At 38.7% G+C, this 24401-nt stretch overlaps 4 protein-coding genes across 5 annotated transcripts in view; 2 read left to right on the top strand and 2 right to left on the bottom strand.

Annotated features, from left to right (window-relative positions):
* Positions 1-6876: 6876 nt before the first annotated feature.
* Positions 6877-7254, bottom strand: LOC129761495 (uncharacterized). Its single transcript, XM_055759217.1, has one exon. The coding sequence runs from the start codon at positions 7252-7254 to the stop codon at positions 6877-6879; it is 378 nt and encodes a 125-aa protein (XP_055615192.1).
* A 1226-nt stretch (positions 7255-8480) lies between these two features.
* LOC129772898 (phosphomevalonate kinase) lies at positions 8481-9441 on the top strand. The gene is made up of 2 exons (XM_055776429.1): positions 8481-8795; positions 8856-9441. The coding sequence occupies exons 1-2, from the start codon at positions 8713-8715 to the stop codon at positions 9325-9327; spliced, it is 555 nt and encodes a 184-aa protein (XP_055632404.1). The 5' UTR covers positions 8481-8712; the 3' UTR covers positions 9328-9441.
* Positions 9386-10927, bottom strand: LOC129772891 (E3 ubiquitin-protein ligase Hakai). The gene is made up of 3 exons (XM_055776422.1): positions 10318-10927; positions 9707-10257; positions 9386-9631 (listed from the first exon to the last, which is right to left on the bottom strand). The coding sequence occupies exons 1-3, from the start codon at positions 10704-10706 to the stop codon at positions 9489-9491; spliced, it is 1083 nt and encodes a 360-aa protein (XP_055632397.1). The 5' UTR covers positions 10707-10927; the 3' UTR covers positions 9386-9488.
* A 2288-nt stretch (positions 10928-13215) lies between these two features.
* LOC129775888 (uncharacterized) overlaps positions 13216-24401 on the top strand; it is a 30245-nt gene continuing 19059 nt past the window's right edge. For both annotated transcript variants that reach the window (XM_055781107.1, XM_055781098.1), the window contains exons 1-2: positions 13216-13409; positions 14133-14235. In XM_055781107.1, the coding sequence (XP_055637082.1) occupies positions 13370-13409; positions 14133-14235 (143 nt within the window). In that variant the 5' untranslated portion in view covers positions 13216-13369. The remainder of the gene's footprint in view (positions 13410-14132; positions 14236-24401) is intronic.

The raw sequence follows: 24401 nt of genomic DNA, 5'->3' as shown, positions 1-24401 counted from the left end.
AATCGTTTAAATGAAAACGTCTCCATCGTTATTGATAATGAGACTATTGATCGAGTTCGGGACATTAAATATCTTGGCGTGATTATTGATGACAAACTCAAGTTCAACACTCACATTGACAATGTCATCAAGAAAATTGCCAAGAAGTATGGAATCTTATGTCGATTGAAAAACGATTTAACTATTTGCAGCAAAATACAGCTATACAAATCAATCATCTCTCCTCATTTAGACTTTTGCTCTTCCATTTTATTTTTAGCCAATGACACACAAATATCGAGATTACAGCGCTTGCAAAACAAAATAATGCGGTTGATACTAAAATGTAACAGATTCACTTCCTCATCATTAATGTTGGACGCTCTGCAATGGTTTTCCGTGAAGCAAAGGATTGTTTATTTAACTATGGTGTTCATTTTCAAAGTAGTTAAAGGTTTGCTGCCTCGATATTTGTGTGATCGAGTTGGAAGAGGAATTGACTTTCATAGTTATAACACTAGAAACGCGAATGAAATAAGAACACCTAATTTCTTGTCATGTGCTTCACAAAATTCGTTGTACTTCAAAGGAATAAATGTGTTCAACTCGATGCCAAGACATATTAAATGCGCAACAACACTTACAGAATTTAAGAGGCACTGTATTTCACATGTAAAAGCTGTGTTCTCTTAACAGCTGAACGAGTTTTTGTTTATTTTTATGACGAAGATCTTTACTGACGAAGTTTTATACGAACGGATAATTTAATGTGGACAATTTTTTGCAGTTTGTTTTCAATATTTTCAATGCATCTGACGAAGTTTTTGAACGGATTATATTATGTAGATTATTTAATATTTTTTAAATCATCTTTTTTAAATTTGTATTGATCTCTATTATGTCTGTCATGATCTTGGTGATGATGGACTATTTTTATTTTTATTTTGTCGTTCTTATAGTTGTATTAGTTTAAAAAAAAAAATAAAAGTAGTCTACAAAAGTTTGAGCGTCGCGCGCGAGACACAGATATAAAGGATATTAAATTGAAAGTTTTTTTTAAGTGCCGGTCTAGGAATTTTTCGTAAAGGAAATTTTCTCGATTTCTCTGAATGAGGGTATTCAAAGTCAATCTAAAACAAGGCTGGCGGTTGGACTTGTGCTCTGGTGGACCACTTGGCTGCAAGGGCCTCGTCGGGACCGTATCGGCTCTGTGGCGGACATGACTGAGTATTGGCTTTTTTGGACATTGCAATTTTTTGAACTTATATCTGTAAATAAAATCAGTTCGTTTTTCATGTTTGCTAAACTGATTTCAATGTTGAAAAAAAAAAATTATCTTTTAGATAACTCGTCTTGCTCAAACCTCTGTAGGGGAAGGAGGCGGGACCATCATCATCATTCATTCTCACATGGTGTTACTATTGCTCGAAAGGATGGTAGCATTCATCAATTCTCCTTTAGAACTGCGATCTTCTCACGCATGTCAACGAGTCACCGTATGCAATTCGGTCCGTTGAGCAGCTTCGAGAATCATTAAACGATATTTCGCAGATTATCGATAAGGTAAAAGGAGAAAAACTTCGTCACAAAATGAACCATTCAATTGCACTGACGATCCCAGTTGAATATTTGCCGTCTCAACTTTATGGCGGGTTTACATTAGGGAGATCTATAGCTATGTGAACGGATGAGAATATGTAAACGCTGGTGAATTTATCACTGGTGAGAAATCACTGAAGTTGACCGCAGTTCTTCTTCAGGTGAATAAATTCACCAAAAAAGTCACAGGAGGGTTGTGTCCGAGACACGACCGCATGGTTGACGTAGGATCCCGTTAGGCTATCTGTTGATTCTGAATATGTTATACATTGTTAAACTGGATATGAATTACATCGTTGAACTCTTTGATAATCCAGTGATTCTAGACGAATTTTTACTTTCTGAGTGTTTATTCAACCTTATGCGAATTTTAAATGGACTTAACCTACAACACCTAATACTATATGTAGAGCAATCACTTTTTCTAATCTTTCTTCACTTTTCCAATTTTTATCGCCGTATAAACTTTCCTTAGACCCGTTCTCGAGCGGGAACACACCTTGGTTTATATTTATGAAAATTGAAATAAATCGTTTCATATATCAAGTCATCTTTAACACAACTGTTACCATATACAATTTTACACTTACACTTGTGCTAAATTTTTCACAATACACGATCGGTCATTGATATGAAATTTCACGAAGCAACCAACATTAAAGTTCCAAATTTATATTTTATTTGCTAGAATTAATCGTATCACTCATCTAACTTGAAATATAAAAAATGCCCCCGACTTTCATATATTTGCAATGCCGATTTCTTCCGGGCACCTTAATTTTAATGTTTCTGTTAGGGAATACATTTCGGTAGGAACAAAAGTTCCCCCTACTTTCATGTATTTGCAATGTCGATTTCCCTCAGGCAGCTTGGTTTTGATGTTTCTGTTAGGGAATACATTTCAGTAGGAATAAAAGTTCCCCCCTACTTTCATGTATCTGTGTGAAATACATTTTGGTAGGAACAAAAATTCCTCCTACTTTCATGTATTTGCAATGTCGATTTCCCCCAGGCAGCTTGGTTTTGATGTCTCTGTTAGGGACCCGTCGCATGTGTCGCCAATTTCAACCAATCAGAAAAGGATATTTCCGTTAGAATATAGGTTTTCCGGTATGCACTTGAACTCGAGTCTAAAACTCTAAACTCGAAAATAAGGTCGATTCAGCAGCTTGAATCAGCTACAAAAGAACTAAATGAAACGATAGTCTCTGCCTACAACAGTAATTGCCCACTGAGAAAAGTTTCTTCGACAAGAAACGTTCCTTGGTGGAATAAAAGGCTCGAACGGCTTCGCAAAACGGCGCGTAAACTGTTCAACAGAGCAAAAATTACCTCGGACTGGTCTCAATATAAGAGAGCCCTAACTGAGTACAGTAGAGAACTGAGACGATCTAAACGAAAATCCTGGGTATATAACTGCGAAAGCATTGAAAATACCCCAATCGTTGCTAGACTCAACAAGACTTTGGCAAAAGACCACTCGAACGGGCTTGGATCGCTTAAAAAGGATGACGGTTCGTTCACAAAAACCCCCTCAGAAGTACTAGACTTACTGATGAAGACTCACTTTCCGGGATCTACATCTGTCCACTCGGATACAAATCCTGGCTATAATGGCGACACAATATGCTCTCGAAGGCGTCTCATAGGACCCGAAAGTGCAAAGGATGTCGCTAACATAGTTGCTGGGTTAGTCTTCACGAGGGTCAGAGTAGTAAACGCGGTGAGATGCTTTCTACCTTACAAATCTGCAGGTGCAGATGGGATTTTTCCAGCCCTGATTCAAAATGGAGAATCAAAACTAATTCCGTCTCTAATCGAGATCTTTAAGGCAAGTCTGATACTAGAGCACATTCCTTCGATATGGAGACTTGTGAAAGTAGTTTTCATTCCAAAAGCCGGAAAACGTGACAAATCACTTCCAAAGGCTTTCAGACCAATTAGTTTATCATCAATACTGTTGAAAACTATGGAAAAAGTATTATATGAATACATAAAGTATGTATTCATGTCCAAACACCCACTATCCAAATACCAGTTTGCCTACCAATCAGGCAAATCCACAATAACAGCACTACACATGCTTGTGACAAAAATTGAAAAATCACTCTTGTCAAAAGAAACCGCATTATGTGCGTTTCTTGACATCGAAGGTGCTTTTGATAATGCTTCTTATCTATCAATGGCACAGGCAATGAGAAGAAGACACTTCGATAATTATATAGTCGAATGGATCCATGGCATGCTCACACACAGAAAAATCACCTCGGAGCGGGTCGTCTAATTATGTGATTGCAACAAAGGGTTGCCCACAAGGAGGCGTTCTATCACCTCTCCTTTGGTCACTAGTAGTTGACGACCTTCTGACAAGTTTAGAGGCAAAAGGTTTTGAAATTGTGGGCTTCGCCGATGATCTAGTCATAATGATACGAGGCAAGTTCGATGACGTGATATCGAGCAGAATGCAGATGGCCTTAAACCTTACACAAACTTGGTGTACCACAGAAGGTCTGAGCATAAATCCCTCAAAAACAACAATTGTTCCATTCACCAAAAAGAAAAAACAGCATCTGCAGTCTTTATATCTTGGGGGAGTGGAAATAAAATGCAGCGCTTCAGTGAAATATCTAGGTGTTATCCTAGATGCTAAACTCAACTGGAATGCGCACTTAGATGCAATAATCAGTAAGGCCAATACAGCCCTATGGGCATGTTCTAAAATGATAGGAAGAACATGGGGTCTTAAACCAAAAATGGTAATGTGGGTCTACACTGCCATTGTGCGGCCTAGAATAATCTATGCCTCATTAGTCTGGTGGCCAAAGACCAAGGAGACTGTAGCTACAAAAAAGCTAAACAAACTCCAACGACTAGCATGCATTGCAATTACTGGAGCAATGCGAAGCACACCCTCGAAGGCACTGGAGGCTATCCTTCACTTACTACCTCTGAACCAACATGTTCAGCTAGAGGCTAAGAAAAGCGCTCTAAAGCTTAAACAATGGAAAAAAAATACTAGACGGAGACAAAATTGGTCACTTGAGCATCCTGAATCTCTTACCCGTAGGACCATCCTCAGAGATGAACAGTGATTGGATGGAACCTAGGACTAACTACGACATTCCATACAGTGTAATCGAACCTTCTCGTTTAATATGGGATGAAGGCGGTCCCAGTGTTCGTAATGGTTCAATCATGTTCTACACTGATGGGTCAAAAATGGGAATCAGAACAGGTGCTGGAGTGTATGGTCCCAGAACAAAAATCTCTGTAGCTATGGGAAACTGGCCAACAGTTTTTCAAGCTGAAATAGCTACGATATGCTCAAATGTCTGCCTTAAAAGAAAATATAGACATGCTAACATCTGCATATTCTCAGACAGTCAAGCGGCACTTAAAGCTCTAAATGCTTTTAAATGCTCCTCAAAAATTGTCTGGGAATGCATTCTCCTCTTACGGCAACTAAGTCGGATAAGTTCGGTACAACTGTACTGGATTCCTGGCCATTGTGGAATAGAGGGAAACGAGCGAGCAGATGAACTAGCCAGGAACGGCTCAAGCTCACCTTTCACTGGTCCAGAACCATTCTGTGGAATATCTGACTGTGTGTTGAAAGGTGAGCTGAAGAACTGGGAAGACCGGAAAGTGTTAGCCAACTGGTTGGCGGTACAACTTAACCAGTCAAAAAAATTTATCACGCCGAGTATTAAAATTACTCAATAATTGCTGAGTCTTAATAAGAAAGACTTAGGCACAATCACAGGCCTTATAACAGGACACTGTCCGAGCAAATACCATCTCAAAAACATAGGTTTAGTGCAAGATGATATTTGTCGTTTTTGTAATACCGAAAGCGAAACCTCGGAACATTTGCTCTGTAACTGTGGAGCTCTAACTAGACTCAGACTTCAATACCTTGATAAGGCTGGAGCCCAAGGAAATTTGGTCTGCGTCGCCGATCAGGATTATAAAATTTATTAAACAGAGTATTCCTGATTGGCACCTGTCTCGCTATAGCTTTCAGTCTACTTCTTCATCAATAAGCAGTAGGTAAGCTTGAAGCGGAGTACAAAAAAATGGGATATACCACAATAGTTCAGAATAATGGACGCAGTGGTTCACATCCAACAGGGGAAAAAAAAAGGATAGGGGTTGAGATTTTTCAATTGTTCAATAGTTAGTTTCATGACATATATTATTTTTTTCAATATAAAAAATTGTTATGGAGTGCCGAAATCGATTGACGCAAAAATTTCATCAATCCATCATGAAATGACTGAGCAACAAGCGTTTGAAATTGGACAATTTTCACGATGTGCTAATTTTTTGATTTTCAATTTGTACCCCAATATGTTCCCGAAAGACGTAATCCTACGTCAAAAAAGAGAGAGATTTCACATTCTCTCTTTCTTGCACTCGTACTCATAGGCAATTGAATGTGTTTGTTGTCAGCAGATGTAAACATTTGCTCATTTTTAAATCAATTTCTATTAATTTGCTTCTGCCATCGATGGTTTGTTTATTGCCATGACCGATAAGAGCGAGCAGAAAGAATTGATGAGAGTCGAAATTAATTGGCGATCTAACGCAAAACGTAAACGATCGGTGAGACATCTGGATTTTGTTTTTGAACTAAGATAATGATGATAAGGTAACCTAAAACTCAAAATCAAATCACGTATATTTTACTTCCGGTATTTTGAAGGTAGTTAGATTTTCTAGTTGAAAAACATGATTAAACACAATTCATATTGATAAAAGTGGATTAATTCAATATTTCACAACGATTCTGAATTTCCACCGTGGAATCGAGATGTTGGTGAACTCACCATAGTTCACCTTTTAATATGAACGTGAACGTGAACAAAATCATTCTATTAACCACGATTTTTGAGTTGTTCCACCACCTGTTCAAGTTCACATTCACGGGAACTCTAAACCAGGCTTTAATCGATAGAATGAACAGTACTTGGGAAAAGTGCTTTATCGAATGAGAGCACACGCTATTTACCTAGTGGTATGTCAACTGAATCAACGATTACTCACTAGGGAAGGGGTGCTCGAATGTAATGCGTATACAGCAAGAGGTACTCATCGTTCTCATCACTCCTCCTCGATGATCAGCCTCCAGGATCCGGAATTTGATTACTCCAGACCTAACATCTCGCAGAAGCGGTTATGCTTCAGCGGTCCTAGTGGCTTAGTTAGTATATCGGCTGCCATTTGTTCCCGTCGGACAATATTCCAACGCAGTCTGCCCCGTTGAACACAGATCCTGAACAATTTTCTGCCGAGTAACTATATGTTTCGATCTTCGGTTGACACGTTCTGGTTGTCTTCGCGTATGGTTGTTACTATTACCTGACGCTCTCCGAAGTCCGACAACAGTTGCCTTAACCAGACTGCTTCCTGACTGGCCTCGCTGAGCGCAACATATTCCGCCTCCATAGATGGAAGCGTTACACTGGTTTGTCCTCGACTTGCCCACGAGACGGTTCCACCCTGAAACTGAAAAACGAAACCCGATGTTGATCTGCGACTTGCCAAATCGCCAGTCCAATCGGCATACGAAAAGCCCAGCATTGCCTGATCTTCTCCGCCCAATCGTAGACTACAGCCGATGGTATTTTTGAGGTATCTCATTACTCTTTTCGCCGCCACCCAATCCTGCTCCATGGGTGCAGCAAACTTTCTACCAAGAAGAGCTGCGCTATTATCGATGTCAGGGCGAGCCACTACCGAAAGGTAAAGAAGACTTCCAACCACACTTCAGTACTTGGAGGCATCCTTCAGAAACTCAGTTTTATCTTCCATCTTGACGTAGCTTGGATCCATCGGCGCTTTAGCCGGTTTCGCCTCGTTCATACCGCAATCTTTCAAAAGCTTCTCGATATAGTTCTGTAGCCGAATAGTATATGCATCTTTCTCACGACGAATTTCCATACCAAGGAAATGGCGAACATCTCCCAGACACGTAACTTCAAACTCCTTCTTCAGCCCATCAGTTACTGCCTCCAGTTCTTCGGTACACGCCGACGACAGAAGAATATCGTCGACATAAACGAGTAAAAACACCTTGGTATCACCGCAATCCCGCACAAACAGAAAAGGGTCAGCCGACGATTGCTTGAACTGTAGCTTGGTCAAACGGCTCCGCGGTTTGTGCCAACAACGCGCGGATTGGCGTAATCCGTATATACTCTTCTTAAGCCTGCAGACATAACCTTCTTTGCCAGGCACTACACACTCTGGCGGTTGGCGCATGTAGATCTCTTCTGCCAAAATACCGTAGAGGTAGGCCGTCTTAATGTCTAGATGCCGCGCCGCCATCTTCCGCGTTCATGCATTGGCCAACAGTGTACGAAAAGTTGCATGTTGGGTGATAGGAGCGAAAACATCCTCAAAATCTTTCCCGAATTTTTGTGAAAAGCCTTGGGCCACGATTCTCGCCTTATGCTTCACTATGTTCCCCTTTTCATCACGCTTTAGCTTGTACACCCATCGCGATCCTACAACTTTACGTCCTTTTGGCAATGGGACCAGTTCCCATGTTTGGTTCCGTTCGTGAGAGTCGCTCAGTTGCTGCCCAATCCCTGTGGCCGAATCTCCGATGCCACTGATGCTGGCAGTTTTCCGATGCTCACCAGTTGCAGCCTTGTTGGAAACTTCCACCGTACGAAGGTAGTATAGACCACCGTAGCGAAAGCCCGTCGCCACGACGTCTCCTCATGCATCAACAATTCGACAGTCGTTACCATCAAAATTCACCGCAAGATTCTTCTCAGCCAACTTGGCCACCGATATCAGATTCGTCGACAATCCCGGACGAATTCGTTATGAATTTTAGTTTCCACCGATATGATTGTGAAGAAATTTGAAGACATTTTTACGTACCATGTGAAGACATTTGAAAAAATCACCTGGCATCCCTGTAATCATTACAAATCAGGAATACCAGTACGGAAAAAAATCTTCGTGTCTGGCATCTGTGTTCCAGACCGATTAACAACTATTCATCGAATGAATGCTGATGACTGTTTACTGGATGAACATAATTAATGTACCGTAAATGTACGGCAGATAATAACAATTCTATGTAAAAAAATATCGTTTCTGTCGACGTCTCTAACTACCATGTCTAATCCGCGCGTAATTTTACTAATTTCTGGCAAGCGAAAATGTGGAAAGGATTTCCTGACAGAGAAACTGCTCCAAAGGTAATTTGTAATCAGTTTAGGGTCATAGTCATAGTTCAAACTTTGTGTGTTTCCCCGTAGATTGGCCACCGATCGGGCACAGATAGTTCGAATTTCCGAACCCATCAAACGAAGCTGGGCGGCGAAATTGGGGCTCGATTTGAAGCAACTGCTTGGCGATGGTCCGTACAAGGAGCGCTATCGCAAGGATATGATCGAGTGGAGCGACCGGAAACGGGCGGAAGACTATGGGTTCTTCTGTCGCCAGGCTTGCGCTGGCCTGGACAAGGAGATCTGTATTGTTAGTGATATTAGAAGGAAGACTGATATCCGATACTTCCGGGAAAGTTTTGAGGGACGGACCAAGGCGATTAGGATCGTAGCCAGCGATGAAACGAGACGAGCAAGAGGATGGCACTTTCAGGAGGGCGTAGACGATGTTCAGTCAGAATGTGATCTGGATAATGTGACCGATTGGGACCTGTTAATTAATAATGAAAATGACGCTGATGTGGACAGCATTCTAGAACAAATAATGGCTTTAATTCGATAGAATTTATCATATTTTGAGGTAATGGATGAGAATATTTCTAAGGAAAATTTATACCACATATATTCAAAATGTATTTATTTTTGTTGTTATGTTATAAATAAAAAGTAATCTCCCACGGCAGAAAATTGTTGAAAATTATGCCGGTATCAATCTACCACTTTCTATCGGTAGTATTGCGAAGATTGTTGTCCCCATGAGGAAGAAGAGGTTGAGTGCTGCGGGGAGGATTGTTGTGTATAACTCGATCGGCCGGATAAGTGCGCTGTCTGGGGACTTATGGACATATTGTGTATCAATTGAGTTGCTGTAAAACAAGTCGAACAAAGAAATTACAATCGAATGAAGCTACCTTTGCGGACCGAATTTCTTGAATACTTACCAGCACTTGATGAACCATACCCACTAGACACATAATTCAATGGCAGAGGACCCTGATCACCCCGGCCTCCAGCGGTAGCTCGAGGAGAATTCATTTGCTCGCACGAGTTCTTCCGCACCGGCGAATTCCCAATTCCAACGCCAACATTTTTGGCATCCAGAACCTGTTGGGATTGTGCTTGAGGTACCAGCGGAAGTTGAGGTGGCGGGACTGGTTGGGGCGGATTGGTCACATGCCGATGATTGATATGAGCCTGGAGATCACGCTGCGAAAGGTAGGTCCTGCGACAACCGGTGCTTCCGTAGCGAGTTCCTCCATGGGTGCACATGAATACCGTCCCCAGCCCCGTCTGCTCCACTCGCACAGCTTTCTCCTTACAGCGGGGACAGATTTTAAGATTCTCCGAACGAGCACATTTCAGACAGAAGACATGCTTGCAAGGAATCATGCGACCATAGATCAGTATCGGTTTATCGCACTGATCGCAAATGTATATCATTGGATTGAGCACTTTCTCACCGATTAGACTCACTTTGTGGTCCCAATTTAATCTGTAACAAAATATTGAATTTAGAATCACCGAATCTCGGCTTTACAAATAACAACTCTACCTCAACATTGGCTCGGGTGGCCCCCGGGTAATCGTGGTAAATGTTGGTGCCTCCAACTGTGAAATATCAGCCTCCATGTCAATAACAATAGGACCGCTACTGGTAGCTGCATGCTCCTCCGCTAGCGGCGGTTCTTTCTCTATCGCAGGTTCTTTAAGGGCATCAGAATCATGTCCCTTGGCTGATGGCAATACGCTATCATTCGGTTCGTCCTCTTTCTCCGGTTCGGGGGAGCCAACTTCCTCCTCCTCGTCGGAGGAAATAACGCGGGATGCCTTCTTGCCTCTGCCCCGGCCACGTCCACGTCCTCTACCCCGGGCACCACCCCGCGAGCCACGGCCCCGTCCACGACCTCTGCCTTTCGAGCCACCGCTCTCTTCCGTATCCATTCGCACTGTTTTGACGACGCGTTTTGTTTAACTATCACGATGCTGCTTTCACCCAGTTGGTTTGCTACGTTAACAAAAAACAAATTTCATTATCCTTTCTCGGATAATTCTTATAGAGCTTTCTCTAGGTATTATTTAGTGAAATACTTGAAACAGTAAACCAATTCGAGCCAAAGCAATAATGCGTATACAAAATGAGCGAGCACGAAAGCATAGGTAAGCATTGCCGGAAAATTGTCAAATAATGACATATTTGAAGGATTTTCCAAAAGGGCCTAAGCGATGCCTCCAAATAGAATAAATGACGTCACATTCAATTTTGGGAAATGCCAAGGTAAATAGAAGTATTACTATAGGTGAGGCCGTTTCTTCAATAAGTTCGAGGGGGAGTGGTAAGTAGCGAAGAGTGTGAGAGGGGATTGTTTTCGAAATAAGGCGGAAGAGGGATTGCTGATATACAGCTTTTACTCTATTCAGGATTGGTAAGATTGATATTCACTATGAACATTAATATATTGCGTAAGAATTAATGCACTATCAAAATATTTACGCAGGTAAAGAGCTACTCATAGGATAATTCTCCACTCATTCTGGTGGAATGTTAAGAACACCAATGTACAACATATGGGAAGTGAGTTTGGTATAAAATAACCATAGAACCATAGAAATTGGAATGGAAATATGACAAAAATAATGATAATTATTATTGTTTTTTGCCTAAATTCAGTCATTTCGAGTTGTAGATAATTTAAAACATTTGTCATAATCGGAAACTGCAGGAATATGATTTTATTTATTTGCCTCGAATGTACTTGCTTGAAGTCACCAATACTAGATTTCTTATTAATATTCAGCAAATTTCTAATTTAAATACAAAATTTTATTAGTGGAATGAAATTTGCATTTAAAGGATGAATACAGCAATAAAAAGTTCGATCGAAACACTGCTTTGGTCCAATCAATTTTCTTTCATTGTCTGTTCCTTTCATCTTTCGCATTTTCGAATGTAGTTTATATATTGTGAATTTACTTGATTGTTGGATTCTGAGGTCATTTCAGCGTCGCTTTTCACGAGGGGTGATTAAATTCATGGAAAACCCATACTAATCACCCCTCAACTTTGTTCCAAATGTCAAAACGAAAATAAAAAACAAACTATAAATAAATTAACTTGTGAAATAGTGTTTCGAAAAAATGGTTCGATATGGAATTTTGCGGTTGGACTACAATAATTTTCCTTAATTTTTTGTAATAATAAATATTTTTAGCTTTCCAGAAGACGGATGACATTCCGAGCAAGTTTCTTGGTGAAGATGCTGGTTTTCCTAATTTGAAGTTCCTGTAGTCAGTACATGATATAGACGGCCGAGAGATATGAAAATACCGAGAGAAACGAAATAGTAAGACAATATAACATATCACTACTATCTAACTTTGATACTAAAAAAACCAGTGATACCAAGACTCTTTCATTTTCATCAGGACTTTTTTGGAATCGGGAGATATGCGTTCAAAGGTCATGACAGAAGCTCCACTGGATCAATACATTCACCTGTTCCGAGCAGTGCTACTCTCGGAAGGAAACCAACTTCAAGCGACACATCATAGTCTACAATTGGCTTATAATATTACCGAGAGTATTTTATCATCTAACGATACTTTGTATGAACGAACTGACTCCTTCGTTATGAAAGCTTCCTATGTTCATGCACAGATACAAGAACTTAAAGTGCTAAAAAAAAACTAATTCAGAATTTAGCATAGAAAATAACTGTTGCTAACAATATTAATCACTAATTTTAGTACTGATTTTCTTGCACGGATTTATTCGATGAATAAAATAAAGAAAACATTGATCATTTTTGTAGTTTTTAGTACATAACCGATTAATTGAATTTATCGCTAAAAGTACAACAGCAAAATTTTGATAAGCGTGCGTTGAACAGCAACAGCAACACAAGAATGTAGGCACAATTTTGAAAGTGAAATGTACGTTATATCGAAGTTTACCTGTACCTCGAATAAGTGTATCATATTTATTCTCACCCATCTACACCTATTTTCACGTGAATAAATTCATCTATAGCTATAGATCTCCCTAATGTAAACCCGCCATTAGATCAAAACTGATAGATTTGTACAGTGCTAGAGCAACATGTCAAAAGAGTCAATCTTCTTTGATCGATTCTCTTTAGCGACTTTCTCTTTCGATAACCACGGTCTTTCAGACAGATTTTGCTCCAGTTTTGCCATGTAGTTTGATAAACGAGGTCCCACACCCCTTGTCGTCGAACACATCAGGAAATCCTGTTACTGCTGAGTTATTAATGAAAGAGAATGTAGATGAAGAGAATCGATCAAAGAAGATAGACCCTTTTGACATGTTGATCTAGATTTCCTCTCCATATTGATTCTCACCTTTTTATTTGAGCTAGACAAAAATCCAGCCATGTGACATGACATTCGCTATGACGTTTTCATTTTTTGTTTTTGCCCGTCATAACCGAACTTCAGCCAGTATCATTCTCTCTCCAGCAGTGAATGCAATCGGTGCAGTGTCTATTTTTCCAATCTGCGTGTTAGGAAAGTGAAATTAAAAAAAAATCAATCTAATTAGATTACCAAGGAACAAAGTGATACGCATATTGCGAAACAAAAACAAGATGAAAAGCCTCTGGCTTGTTCTAGCTGGTATATTGCTGGGTAAGTAAAGAGCCAATTTGTTATTTCTCGTGATTTCAAAGGGGTGAAACAAAGACCTTCGAGACTCCATCTTTTCCGATGCCTTTTCTGCTTACCTAACAGTGCACGTTGATAATGCGTCTCATTTATATGAGAATGAATGCATCTTGTGTTTAGATTCATTTTTCTTTTCTGTGGAATTCTGCAGTTCTTGGAATTGTGTAATCGAATCTCCCTAAATGCTCTTGCGTGTTGGGGGTGACCATGGCAAATTGCGTCAGTCCAGATGAACTTTCGAAGGGCATTACGTTTCCACGGCTCAGCACTAATCAATGCAGGCAAAGCTCTAGAAGGAACGGAATGGCATCCAAAACAAAAACAACAACAACCGAATAATGATACACACAAACATTGTCGTCAAAAATGTGTGGCAGCAGCTGTTGACTAGACGCGGTGTTGTGATTGGAATGGGTACGAAAAAAGTTACACCTTATCATGTCTGCCGCTACTGACAGGAAACTGATCGGGTACTTTTTTTCGTTTGTAACGCAATCTGCGGAAGATAAAGAATAATAGAAGTAGTGAATAAAATTTCAATGTCAACTCTACAAAAGTAACCAACATTCAACAGTATCGCAATCTTTGTTTTGATTTTTAGTAAGCGTTACATTGTTATTTTAAATAAAACGAGTGCAATGATCCCTAATGGTTATATTTGTTTATTTTTTTTCTCCTTTTCTGTAGCGATAGCAACGGTTTCGGCAACACCAGTGAACACCGGCGGTGGGCACCTGCTTGGCGCAAAGGAATGTACCTGGGGTCCAACCTATTGGTGTTCCAATTTGAGGTAAGTTCAGATTTTTGTCACCAGCACTGCCTTTGTGATCCCAAGAATAAACTATTCCATTTTATAACCGACAGTAGACTTTTCGTCCAGAGAGTGTCGGAATTGGGAACGACAACAACAAAGTTCCGAAATGATATTTAGGAAAGTCCACTATCGATTCGCTAGGAACGACGTGGGCCAAACGAAAGGATCACTGTCGGTCCGTTATTTCGACCGGGGTTTAACGTGTTAATAGTGGTACTTTATATGTGCCAGGTTGGAAAAAATAATGTGAAAAAATGCATTAATAAGTTCAATTTGAACTGTAAACACGTGACTCTTTCAATGTAAATTTGTCAATAACAGCCGATATCGGAAAGGAATGGAATGAATCGAATTGTGATCGATAATTGCTTGCCACTACTACTGGAATTGTTGGTTATCATTGTCAACTGCTGCAGGCGTTCCTATTGCATTTATGAAATCTCCAAGAGGTAAACTCATGACGCGCACATAGTCATGCAATGAATCACTCACATAAATATACTGTGCGATGAGTTGCTTCTGTATGATTGCGTTTGTGTTCAATTTCGAGCAATTGGCACTATCAATGTTTGGTCTATTGAATAATTAATCAATACCTTGTCATCCAGCATCACAGTCTTACTGTATGTGTGCGTTTGCAGAGCCATTCACCCGCAGCATATCCGTGCTCAGAAAGATGAATACTGTTGTTTGTAATAATATCGATCTGTTGGTGGACTTTGTGATTGTGATCTGAAGTTGGAAGTTCCTAGCCGAAATAAAGCTAGTGGTGATTAAAATGGAAAACTGTTTCTCGCTATTCGAATCTGATTTTATCACTTAAAAAAGCTTAGATCTTTGGGAAATGGGACGCCTTATCCTGACTATGGAGGCGTTTCTAGTGGTCAGGTATGCACGCTTTTTTTCGCAGTTTAAAACTAACGTGATTCGGAGATGTTCATAATGCAGGAGAAAAAAAGTGAAAATGATTGTATTCATCTACAAAAACCATCAGCGTCAACTCGGATGCTGGCAGAACTGCTGGATTATCCTAAAATTACTATGGCGCAAGTGGATCCCTTGATCGTCAATTGGGGTTACGATCCCAACATCTCGGACTCTGGTTTGGCGAGAAAACTCAATCCTGATCGCTGTACTGTGAGGTGAATCCTTATTTGTGAAGGTTATATGTGTTAGCTAACAAGCAGACATTCCAGAATCCGAGCTGTACAATTCTAGAACATTTTTAATATCCTTTATTTCATTATTTCTTTCTTTATCTTTCGATAACACAACGAGAACTAAACGGAAAAATTAAAAAAAATTATAGGAGGTTGTGTCCAAGATACGACCGCATTGTTGACGTAGAACTACGCTGTTATTTTATATAAGTCGCTTGTTTATACATTCGGATATTATTCTATAATGCTTTGGAGCACTTCAACGTCTGCTTCGCCAACGTCAGTTTAATGCATTGATGAATTCTCAATGGCACCACCGAAGCCCTTATGATGACGGAAAACAAACAATGTTAACTGCTTGGAAAAAGACTGAATTGTGCCACACAACTTGTACTCTGCTGAAACACCCATCGATGCGAATTCGCTGATTTTTGGTTTGTCAAGAGCGACCGCCTTCACCACCAGCGGGGGGAGCTTGATTTTGGTTGCTGCCTGGGTAACGGCGATTTTCGACCGAGGCGCCGAAATCGCCTACTTCGCTGTTGTTCGATGCGGTGTCACACTCGCGAAGGTTCGGTTCAGTGCGAGCGCTTTTCACTGCACCAACATCGCGTGCATAGTTAGATGACGCTTGCCTCGAAATTTTATTGCCCCTGGCAATGCGTTCGTTTGTTGCAGGGCTCGAGCCTGCCTTCTTCTTCTTCTTCTTCTTGCTCATCACACACTATGCGAAGCTTCCAATTTATGACGCGAAAAGAAAAACACACGATACGAATAACGCGAAAAACGAACAGAAAAACCAAACGGCGATATCCAAGTTGGATTACCACTGGTGGGGTAGAATCTTAGATCGAAGCGCAGCGAAAGCAAAGTGAACTGGATTGCTCAACAGTCCGATGCCGAATGAAAGTTTGCCTCAGCGAGATCCACTGTTTATACTCTAGGCAAGTATTCCCCTTCATTCTTCTACTTTTCTTTTGTTCACGGAGACTTTAAATCCTACGATTTCCCCTCCGTTGGTCGTCGATCAGTTGCTCGTTATTGACAGTTCTGTTCGGGAAAGCACACAAATGGACAGAACAAATGTATGGGAAAATGGGAACGCTTATAGGTTTTCATGAATTTTAACCCTTTACACACCAGGGAATTGTGATGTATAGAATAGCAATCAAATCTTAGGGAACTTCCGATTCGTTTGGTATGTAAATCGCCAAAATCCGTTCGCGGCAAAAATAGTTATTAACGTTAACTTTATTTCATAAAAACGTGACCTGTTTTCTGATTTGGCCCCCTAATGAAAGACGTAGTTCTACGTCAATAAAATAGATACAGGGTAAAGGAGTTAAAAAAAACTGTGCCATGGCGTAAACGATTGCAGCCTTTCTGGTTTTCTGAAACATTAGAGTAGCGCGAGGCAAAGGTGCGCACGGTGTAAAAGTGCGCATTGGCGTTTTTCAAACAAACGAGCATAAAAACTCGGCAACAGTGCATTCGCTTGACACAATATTACACCAGCAGCTCACACATATAAACAAGATACATTTCGTAGAGGGTTACCTAAAATAACTGGAACGTTCGAAACTACATTGTCAAGGAAACCTTCATTCTATAGTAGATAATAGTGCGTATTCGTTTTTGTGAAAAAGTTCAAGACCTTTTTTTAGAAATTTTTGACGGGACTCACAAGAAGAAAACTAATTTGAAGAAATACCTACTCCAGAAATGCTAGAAATGGACCGACAGAGGTTTCGGGAGAGATTCTCTATAAAAAAATGGCCATAATTCGGTAAATAATGGGAAAAGTCCTCTTTAGGATATATTCCTGAATGTCTAAACTTCAGAAATATGAAGAAAAACATTTTTTTTCCCCAAATATCTGCACTAGAACATCCCCTTAAATAAAAAATAGGTCATGTTTTTATGGAATAAAATTAACATTAATATCTATTTCCGCTCCGAAAGAATTCTGATGAATTACATATCAATCGAATCGGAAATCCTCTAAGATTTGTCTGGAAAGCAAAACACGTCTGGAACGTTACGATTCTTAAATCTGTAAACGGTTTAAATTAATGAAAATTGCGGTGGCGTCTCGTCCGCCTGTTCAACTTGTTCATAGGACAGGTAGACAATCTCAGTTTTTTTTTGACGTGAGACTACGTCTAACCAGAATATATGGGGGGCAAACGAAAATCTAAACACAGAACATGCAGGAAAAAATGAAAGATTTCGAATGCTTATAACTCGAACATTTCTTAATAGAGCGGAAAGATGTTTGCATCAATTTATAGGAAATACAGGGCGGACTCGATTATATACAGTTTCGGATTTATTTTCTCTGTATACAGGTCGGACTCGATTATCTGGAGTATTGATTTTTTTTTCACTCCGGATAATCGAGTCAAAACAATTTTTTTTCTTTATTGGTTTTTTCACATGAATTTTTCGTTTTTTGAAATTAAAAGAGGAATTAAGGAAGAGGAATGTAATAGCCGCTTAAACTTCACCTTAACGTTGAAAGGTTACATTTCTTCATGAAATAAGCCATATTTGAAATATAAAAAAAAATCCAAACTGAATATAATCGAGTCCAAAATTGTATATAATCGAGTCCGACCTGTACTGTATTCTATTAGTCAAATCATTTCATTTGATACCAATATTGAGGGGATTGCAAAAAATACATAGTTGACCATTTTGTGGCGGCGACCATTTCGAATTCATGTTGTTCATAGTGTAGTGTATTCTCCAAATCAAGTCATTCAATCATTTTTTTGCGGCGGCCAAATTGAATTTATCAAGATCATGGAATACGCAGTTTTATAATGACAGTAGAATTAAATGTATGTTCCAAATTTCAGATCAATCATTCAACAGGAACGGGGTCAGTTTTCTATTAATGTGGGACAATCCAACAAACATTCAAACATACATAGAAACAGGTCAAGCTGAATGAAACCATTCAAAAATAATTAGTTGTTTGGGGACTGCGGCCATCTTGCAATTGGATTTTTCATTATCTGATATGTTCTACTAGTCGAGAACTTTCTATTGATACATTTTTGGGCATTTTTCATAAAAAACTGTGTTCTACTAGTCAAGCCTTTTCATTAGATACTCATATTGATGGGGTTCTGAAAAAATATGTAATCCGCCATTTTGTAGTGGCTGCCATCTTAGATTTGCATTTTTCATAAATAACTGTATTCTACTAGTCAAGCTCTTTCATTAGATACTCATATTGATGGGGTTCTGAAAAAATATGTAATCCGCTATTTTGTAGTGGCTGCCATCTTAGATTTGCATTTTTCTTAAATAACTGTATTCTTCTAGTCAAACCCTTTCATTTGATACCCATATTGATGGGGTTGTGAAAAAAATATATATGGCACCATCTTGTGGTGGCGGCCATTTTGGATTTGCATTTTTCATAAATAACTGTGTTCTACTAGTCAAACCCTTTCATTTGATACCCATATTGATGGGGTTCTGGGAAAATATGCAATCCGCCTTTTTGTAGTTACCGCCATCTTGGATTTGCATTTTTCATAAATAACTGTGTTCTACTAATCAAGCCCTTTTGTTTGATACCCATATTGAAGGGGTTCTGAGAAAATTTGTAATCCCCCATTTTGTAGTGGCCGCCATCTTGGATTTGCATTCTTCATAAATAACTGCATTCTACTAGACAAGCCCTTTCTTTTGATACCCATATTAGCTATTCAATATAGAATTAATATACAAATTATTCAAAATTTCCGAAAATCAAAATAAAATACTCCGGATAATCGAGTCCGACCTGTATAATCGAATCCTGTATATAATCGAGCCAAAAAGAAATTTTTTTTATCGTTTTTTATGCATATATTTTTTATTATATTACATATAATTTTTTACTAAAAGAAGTATTTAATTTTTGATTCATCCCCTTAGAGTCATGAAATACTTTTCTCATTTAAAAAATCCGAATTCATTCAGGTATCACATCACATTGGGCCCGATCACGAACGTCACTTCACGGTGAAAACGAAATGAGTTGTATGCAATTTGTATGCACTTCATACCGTTTTCACCGTGAGGTGACGTTCGTGATCAGGCCCATTTTATGAAAAAAACCCTTCTATGCGTATGTTCGAATTTCAACAGAGACAGAGTTATAGAACTTTTTATTTGTTTCGGACTCTGTTCCCTCAAACTGGCTCTACATTAAAAAGTACGCGACAGAAGACGATTCTGTTGCTTTCATTTGAAAGATGAGAAAATTTAGTACAGGATATAGTCGTGAAACATGTTAATTAGTGGATTTAAATAACATTTCAGAAGTGAAAAACTTCAAAGCTGGTAATTTTTAATGTGTTATTATTAATTTTATCCTAGAAATTGATTGTTTCTATCAATTAAATTAAAGCTTTCAAATTGCTCTACAATTTGTATTTTGACACCCAACTTCTATCGTTACTATATTGAGTCAGCGTGAAAAAGTGGCAACTCGAAATGTGATTCATTATTGAGAGACGATTTGTCGTCAGTGAGAGTTACTTTTTAGGGCCATGCAAATGATCGAAACTCTAAAGAAGCTTCGGTGGCAGAGAATAGATATTAGGGTGCCAATGAAAATGCTCATCTCGAATTTCAAAAAGTTACTCCATGAAAAATGTTCACCACCTCGAAAAAACACCCTATGCAAAATATCAGCTCAATCGAACTTAAGGGAGAATGACGCAAAGCGGTCAAAGTTTGAGTTTTTTAAAATCGAAAAATCACCCAAGGGAATCGGGGTTTCCGAAAAAAAAATTTTAATGCCAAATGTCTTAAAATGGCACGAAACGTCGAGATCTGGTGTCATCTCGAAAATTTTTTTTTGTCATAAATCGGAACTCTGGAACTTATTTTTTTTCGGTATACGAAACGAAAAGTATGGTTTTGGGTGCCAATAAAAATAGTTTTTTTTTTTATTTTTCCTTCGGAACTTGCTACGAAATGTTGGTTTGCACAATAGTATACCCTATGCAAAATATTAGCTCATTAGGACTTCATTTACTGGTGTCAAAAACGTTAAAAGTTAAGTTTTTTTGAAAAACTAAAAATCACCAAAAATCGAGGTTTTCAAAAAAAAACATGAATTCCAAATGTCTTAAAATTTCATTACCGGTTGAGATTTACAGTTATCTCGATTTTTTTTGTCAGAAAAAAGTTTTTTTTGGCCCTTAGTCGTTTTTCTGCTTGGAAAATCAATTTTTGAATTTTTTTTTAGATAACTGTAAATCTCGATATGTTATGCAATTTTAAGACATTTGGCATCAACAAATTTTTTAAAGAACTCCGATTTCCGGGGATTTTACGGTTTTCAAAAATCCCAAATTTTAACGTTGACACCAGTAAATGAGTCCGAATGAGCTAATATTTTGCATGGGATATATTATCGTGCAAATCAACATTTCGTAGCAAGTTCCGAATGAAAAATCGAGATAACTATTTTTATTGGCACTCAAAACCATTTCCAAAAAAAACTAAGCCCCAGAGTGTCGATTTTTGACCAAAAAATTTTTTTTGATATGACACTAGATCTCGACGTTTTATGCCATTTTATGACATTTGGCATCAAAAATACTGATTTTTCTATTTTCAAAAAATTCAAACTTTGACCACTTTGCACCACTCTCCCTTAAGTCCGATTGAGCTGAAAGTTAGCATACGGTATTTTTTCGAGGTGAAAAACATTTTGTATAGGGTAACTTTTCGAAATTTTAGGGTCGCTTTTTCCCATAGATTCATTGGCACCCTAATAGATATACGATCACAAAAGTTTATTAACAATCACCACAAAAACAAAAAAAGAATATTTTTTGTAGTCTCTAACCCTTTGCGGTCGTTTGTCTGCTCTCAGCCACCACAGCTCGGAATTACACTGAATACTTTATTCAACTATGTAATAGTTTACACTTTTTCTAAATGAATTTTATAGTCAGTGACAAACTAGCGGTGTCAGAAAGCATTTCATTTTCGACAGAAAACATGTCATTTCATGCCTTGAAGCGCCAAATAGGCAAATAGTGTCGGATGTCCCTCACCGCTTTAAAATGGTTGTAAGTATGGAAGCAGACTCTTTCTTTTTTCTTTTTTCATCTTTTTTGGGATTGCATCCCAAAAAAAATCCAAACGACGACAACGGGAATCGAACCAAGGCCGGCTGGAATGCAAAGACTGTTTTACACGATCACGCTATCCACATAGCTAATGATGCCGTTGAGGAAGAGTGTGATAATATTACTTCTCATTACAAATTGAAGTTGGAAAGTGTTTTCTAATTTCACTCCTAGCAAACACTTTCCAGCATAAAGGAGATCTATGCCCATCTCGGTCTGGGCCGTGGCCAAGTTATTTGAAACGTGTCTCTTGTTTCGCTCGCTCGTATTAAACTTAAATTGCCGTACCATATATGTTATACAAATGCTTACCAGTATTTGTCATGGCATTTTCTGTCATTTTACGCTCATTTAATGTAATAAATCGGGATGACAAAACATGAGCTAAAAATTATTTTTGGGTGTGGAAAGATAAGACCATCTCTTCCAAGGGAAACTACCGCAAAGGATTTAAGGTATATAAAGGTATGATATATATTATACTTCTCATGAAATCCTCACCAGACGTCTGTTCTTTTTTTCATTTTTTCGATAATATACACTTTTTTCCTGGCTTAGTGCGTATGGTTAAATCTATCTGTCCTTTCGCACTTTCTTTATTTTCGTATATTTTCCTAATTTTTTTTCGTATCTTTTGGAGTGGGCAAGTTATATGAGAAAGAAAATCTGTTGCTCAAATTACTGAAGAAAATAGAAACATTTGAGCCAGATAATAAACCTCTACGTAGAAATTAACTGATGATTAATACAGAGAATACAGAATACAGACTTTTCAGTATGCTGAGCGAAATTTATCGTTGCGTTTTATGTTTGTTGTTATTGCCAAACTCTCGATGAACTCGATGTTTTAAAATGCACATAACCTGGTTCAACTTGCTTTAACTGGGCTACCGTGCAAAACGAACCTGTTACCATTTACGTTCCATTGAAGCGCGTTCATTTATTTTGTTTTTACTCACTGCTCATTTATTTTTTCATATCCAACCATCCATTGTGTGCGGTTTTAGTTAAAGCTGTGTTTTTATTCTTTGCTAATGTTTACTTGTATCCGTGTACCGATGAAATGAAATGAAACATATGCGAAAATCCAAACTTGAAAAAAAAAGCTAGACTTAGTTGAATCTATTGCTTCATTTGTCGTTTGTTAATGAGGCATTGCGTCTTTGGCGAAAATTGTCTTTGGATACCAAAAACTAATTGTCTAGCAGAAAAAAATCCAGACTAGCATGGATGTTGCAAATGTATTCTACAACTTACCTCACAAAATATAATCGAGACAAAGCCTATTGGGCATCAGAATCTTTCAATAATGTTCGAAGGAAAACTGCTCTTTCTCAACGTGGTTTTATTACTTGCGTCAACGAATAAACAGAATAAGATACTGAAGCTGAATGGAATTGCATACAAATAACCGTTGTGCTGCATTGTTGCAGACGTGACTTTTGTGCAGTTATTGCAACGGGTAAATTACGCTCAAGAGTGTATCATTTAGTGATGTAAAAATTTGCCTCCAAGATGCTCACTTTTTGGGTTCGATCGATTCATTCATTTGCCGCGCTGAGTCGCCTCACTATCATATTGGTATTCTTCGGACGAACGCGCTTGAAGCTCGTGATAACCTCGCGATGTTTGCGAGTTTTGTGTGTATTGTCTTCATTGCAATGATTCTCGCTCAGCGCGGACTCATTCGAAAAATTAACCACACAGTTATCATTTGGAAACAATATTTAGCCTCCCTCAGCTGTACCCCCTCAAATTTTGCAGCTGTGTTGATTAGTTAGCGCAAAAAAAAGATAAGGGTTTCTAGGTCAGTACAGAAAACTCGCGGAACAAGTTTGCGAGTTTCGTCACGAAGGGGGGAGAAATAAATAAACAATTCCGGACGCATCGAAGATGTGGCTCCGCTCATCATCGAATTCACATCCCCGAACGATAAAATCGAATTGTTCTCGACATTTCGAGACGGAATTTAAATTAGTAGCTAGAGCTTCAGAATGCGGTCGGAATAGAGTCACGCAGAGATGATCGTTAAATTGCGGGCTGCTTGTTTTTGGGGTTTGTGTTGTTGTTGTATAACACGTTTTATGGAGGAAGTTGAGGACAAACGATCGAAAATCTAGATCGGATAATCTTTCGGGAATCCGCTTCTAGTAGTGGGTGTCTGTCGCAACACTAAAAATATATTCTTGATCAATTGAAATTGTGATAAGGAATCGATGGAAACGTTTTATAGGATTTCTGTTTTTTTCCTAGGTGTGATAATATGAAGTGTAATGGCTTTAGCACAAACAGGAACATAAGAACTGATTCCGTGTCATGTTCATGGGAAGATTGGTGACCATCGGTCTGAGTCACTGAATGTATATAGCGTTGAAAATCATAACAAGAGAGCGACATGCGATGTAACTGCTTATCAACAACATATTACTTTGAATGGCTATGACTCAACGCAAGTTCCCAAAGACCTCTCGCGTTTCTTTGTTTATATCTTGTTGTTACCATTCTCGCGACGGCAGCGATATGACGATTATTAGGATGCTGATTTCTATTTCATTCTCGCGGAACTTCCCGCCTATCAGGAATGAAGTTGACATTTCTATTTTATTTCTTATGAACGATATCCCAAATTGACACGGAACAAGCAAATTTTATGGATTTTAATATTACGAGTGATGTTGAGTATATCAATCGGTAAGTTATTGACTTCAAGATATTATCTAAACTTAAAAGCCGAACCAGCAAGCGTTCAGTTAAAATGATGAATGCTGGGTAATTACAATTTGTTACGTGTAGTATTCTGTTCACGACTGAATAAATCATTACCTACCGTTTTTAT

The sequence above is a fragment of the Toxorhynchites rutilus genome, chromosome 1 (genome assembly GCF_029784135.1).
Source record: "Toxorhynchites rutilus septentrionalis strain SRP chromosome 1, ASM2978413v1, whole genome shotgun sequence".
NCBI lineage: Eukaryota > Metazoa > Arthropoda > Insecta > Diptera > Culicidae > Toxorhynchites > Toxorhynchites rutilus.
The sequence above is the reverse complement of the archived record's forward strand: the minus strand, read 5'-3'. Positions and strand labels throughout refer to the sequence as shown.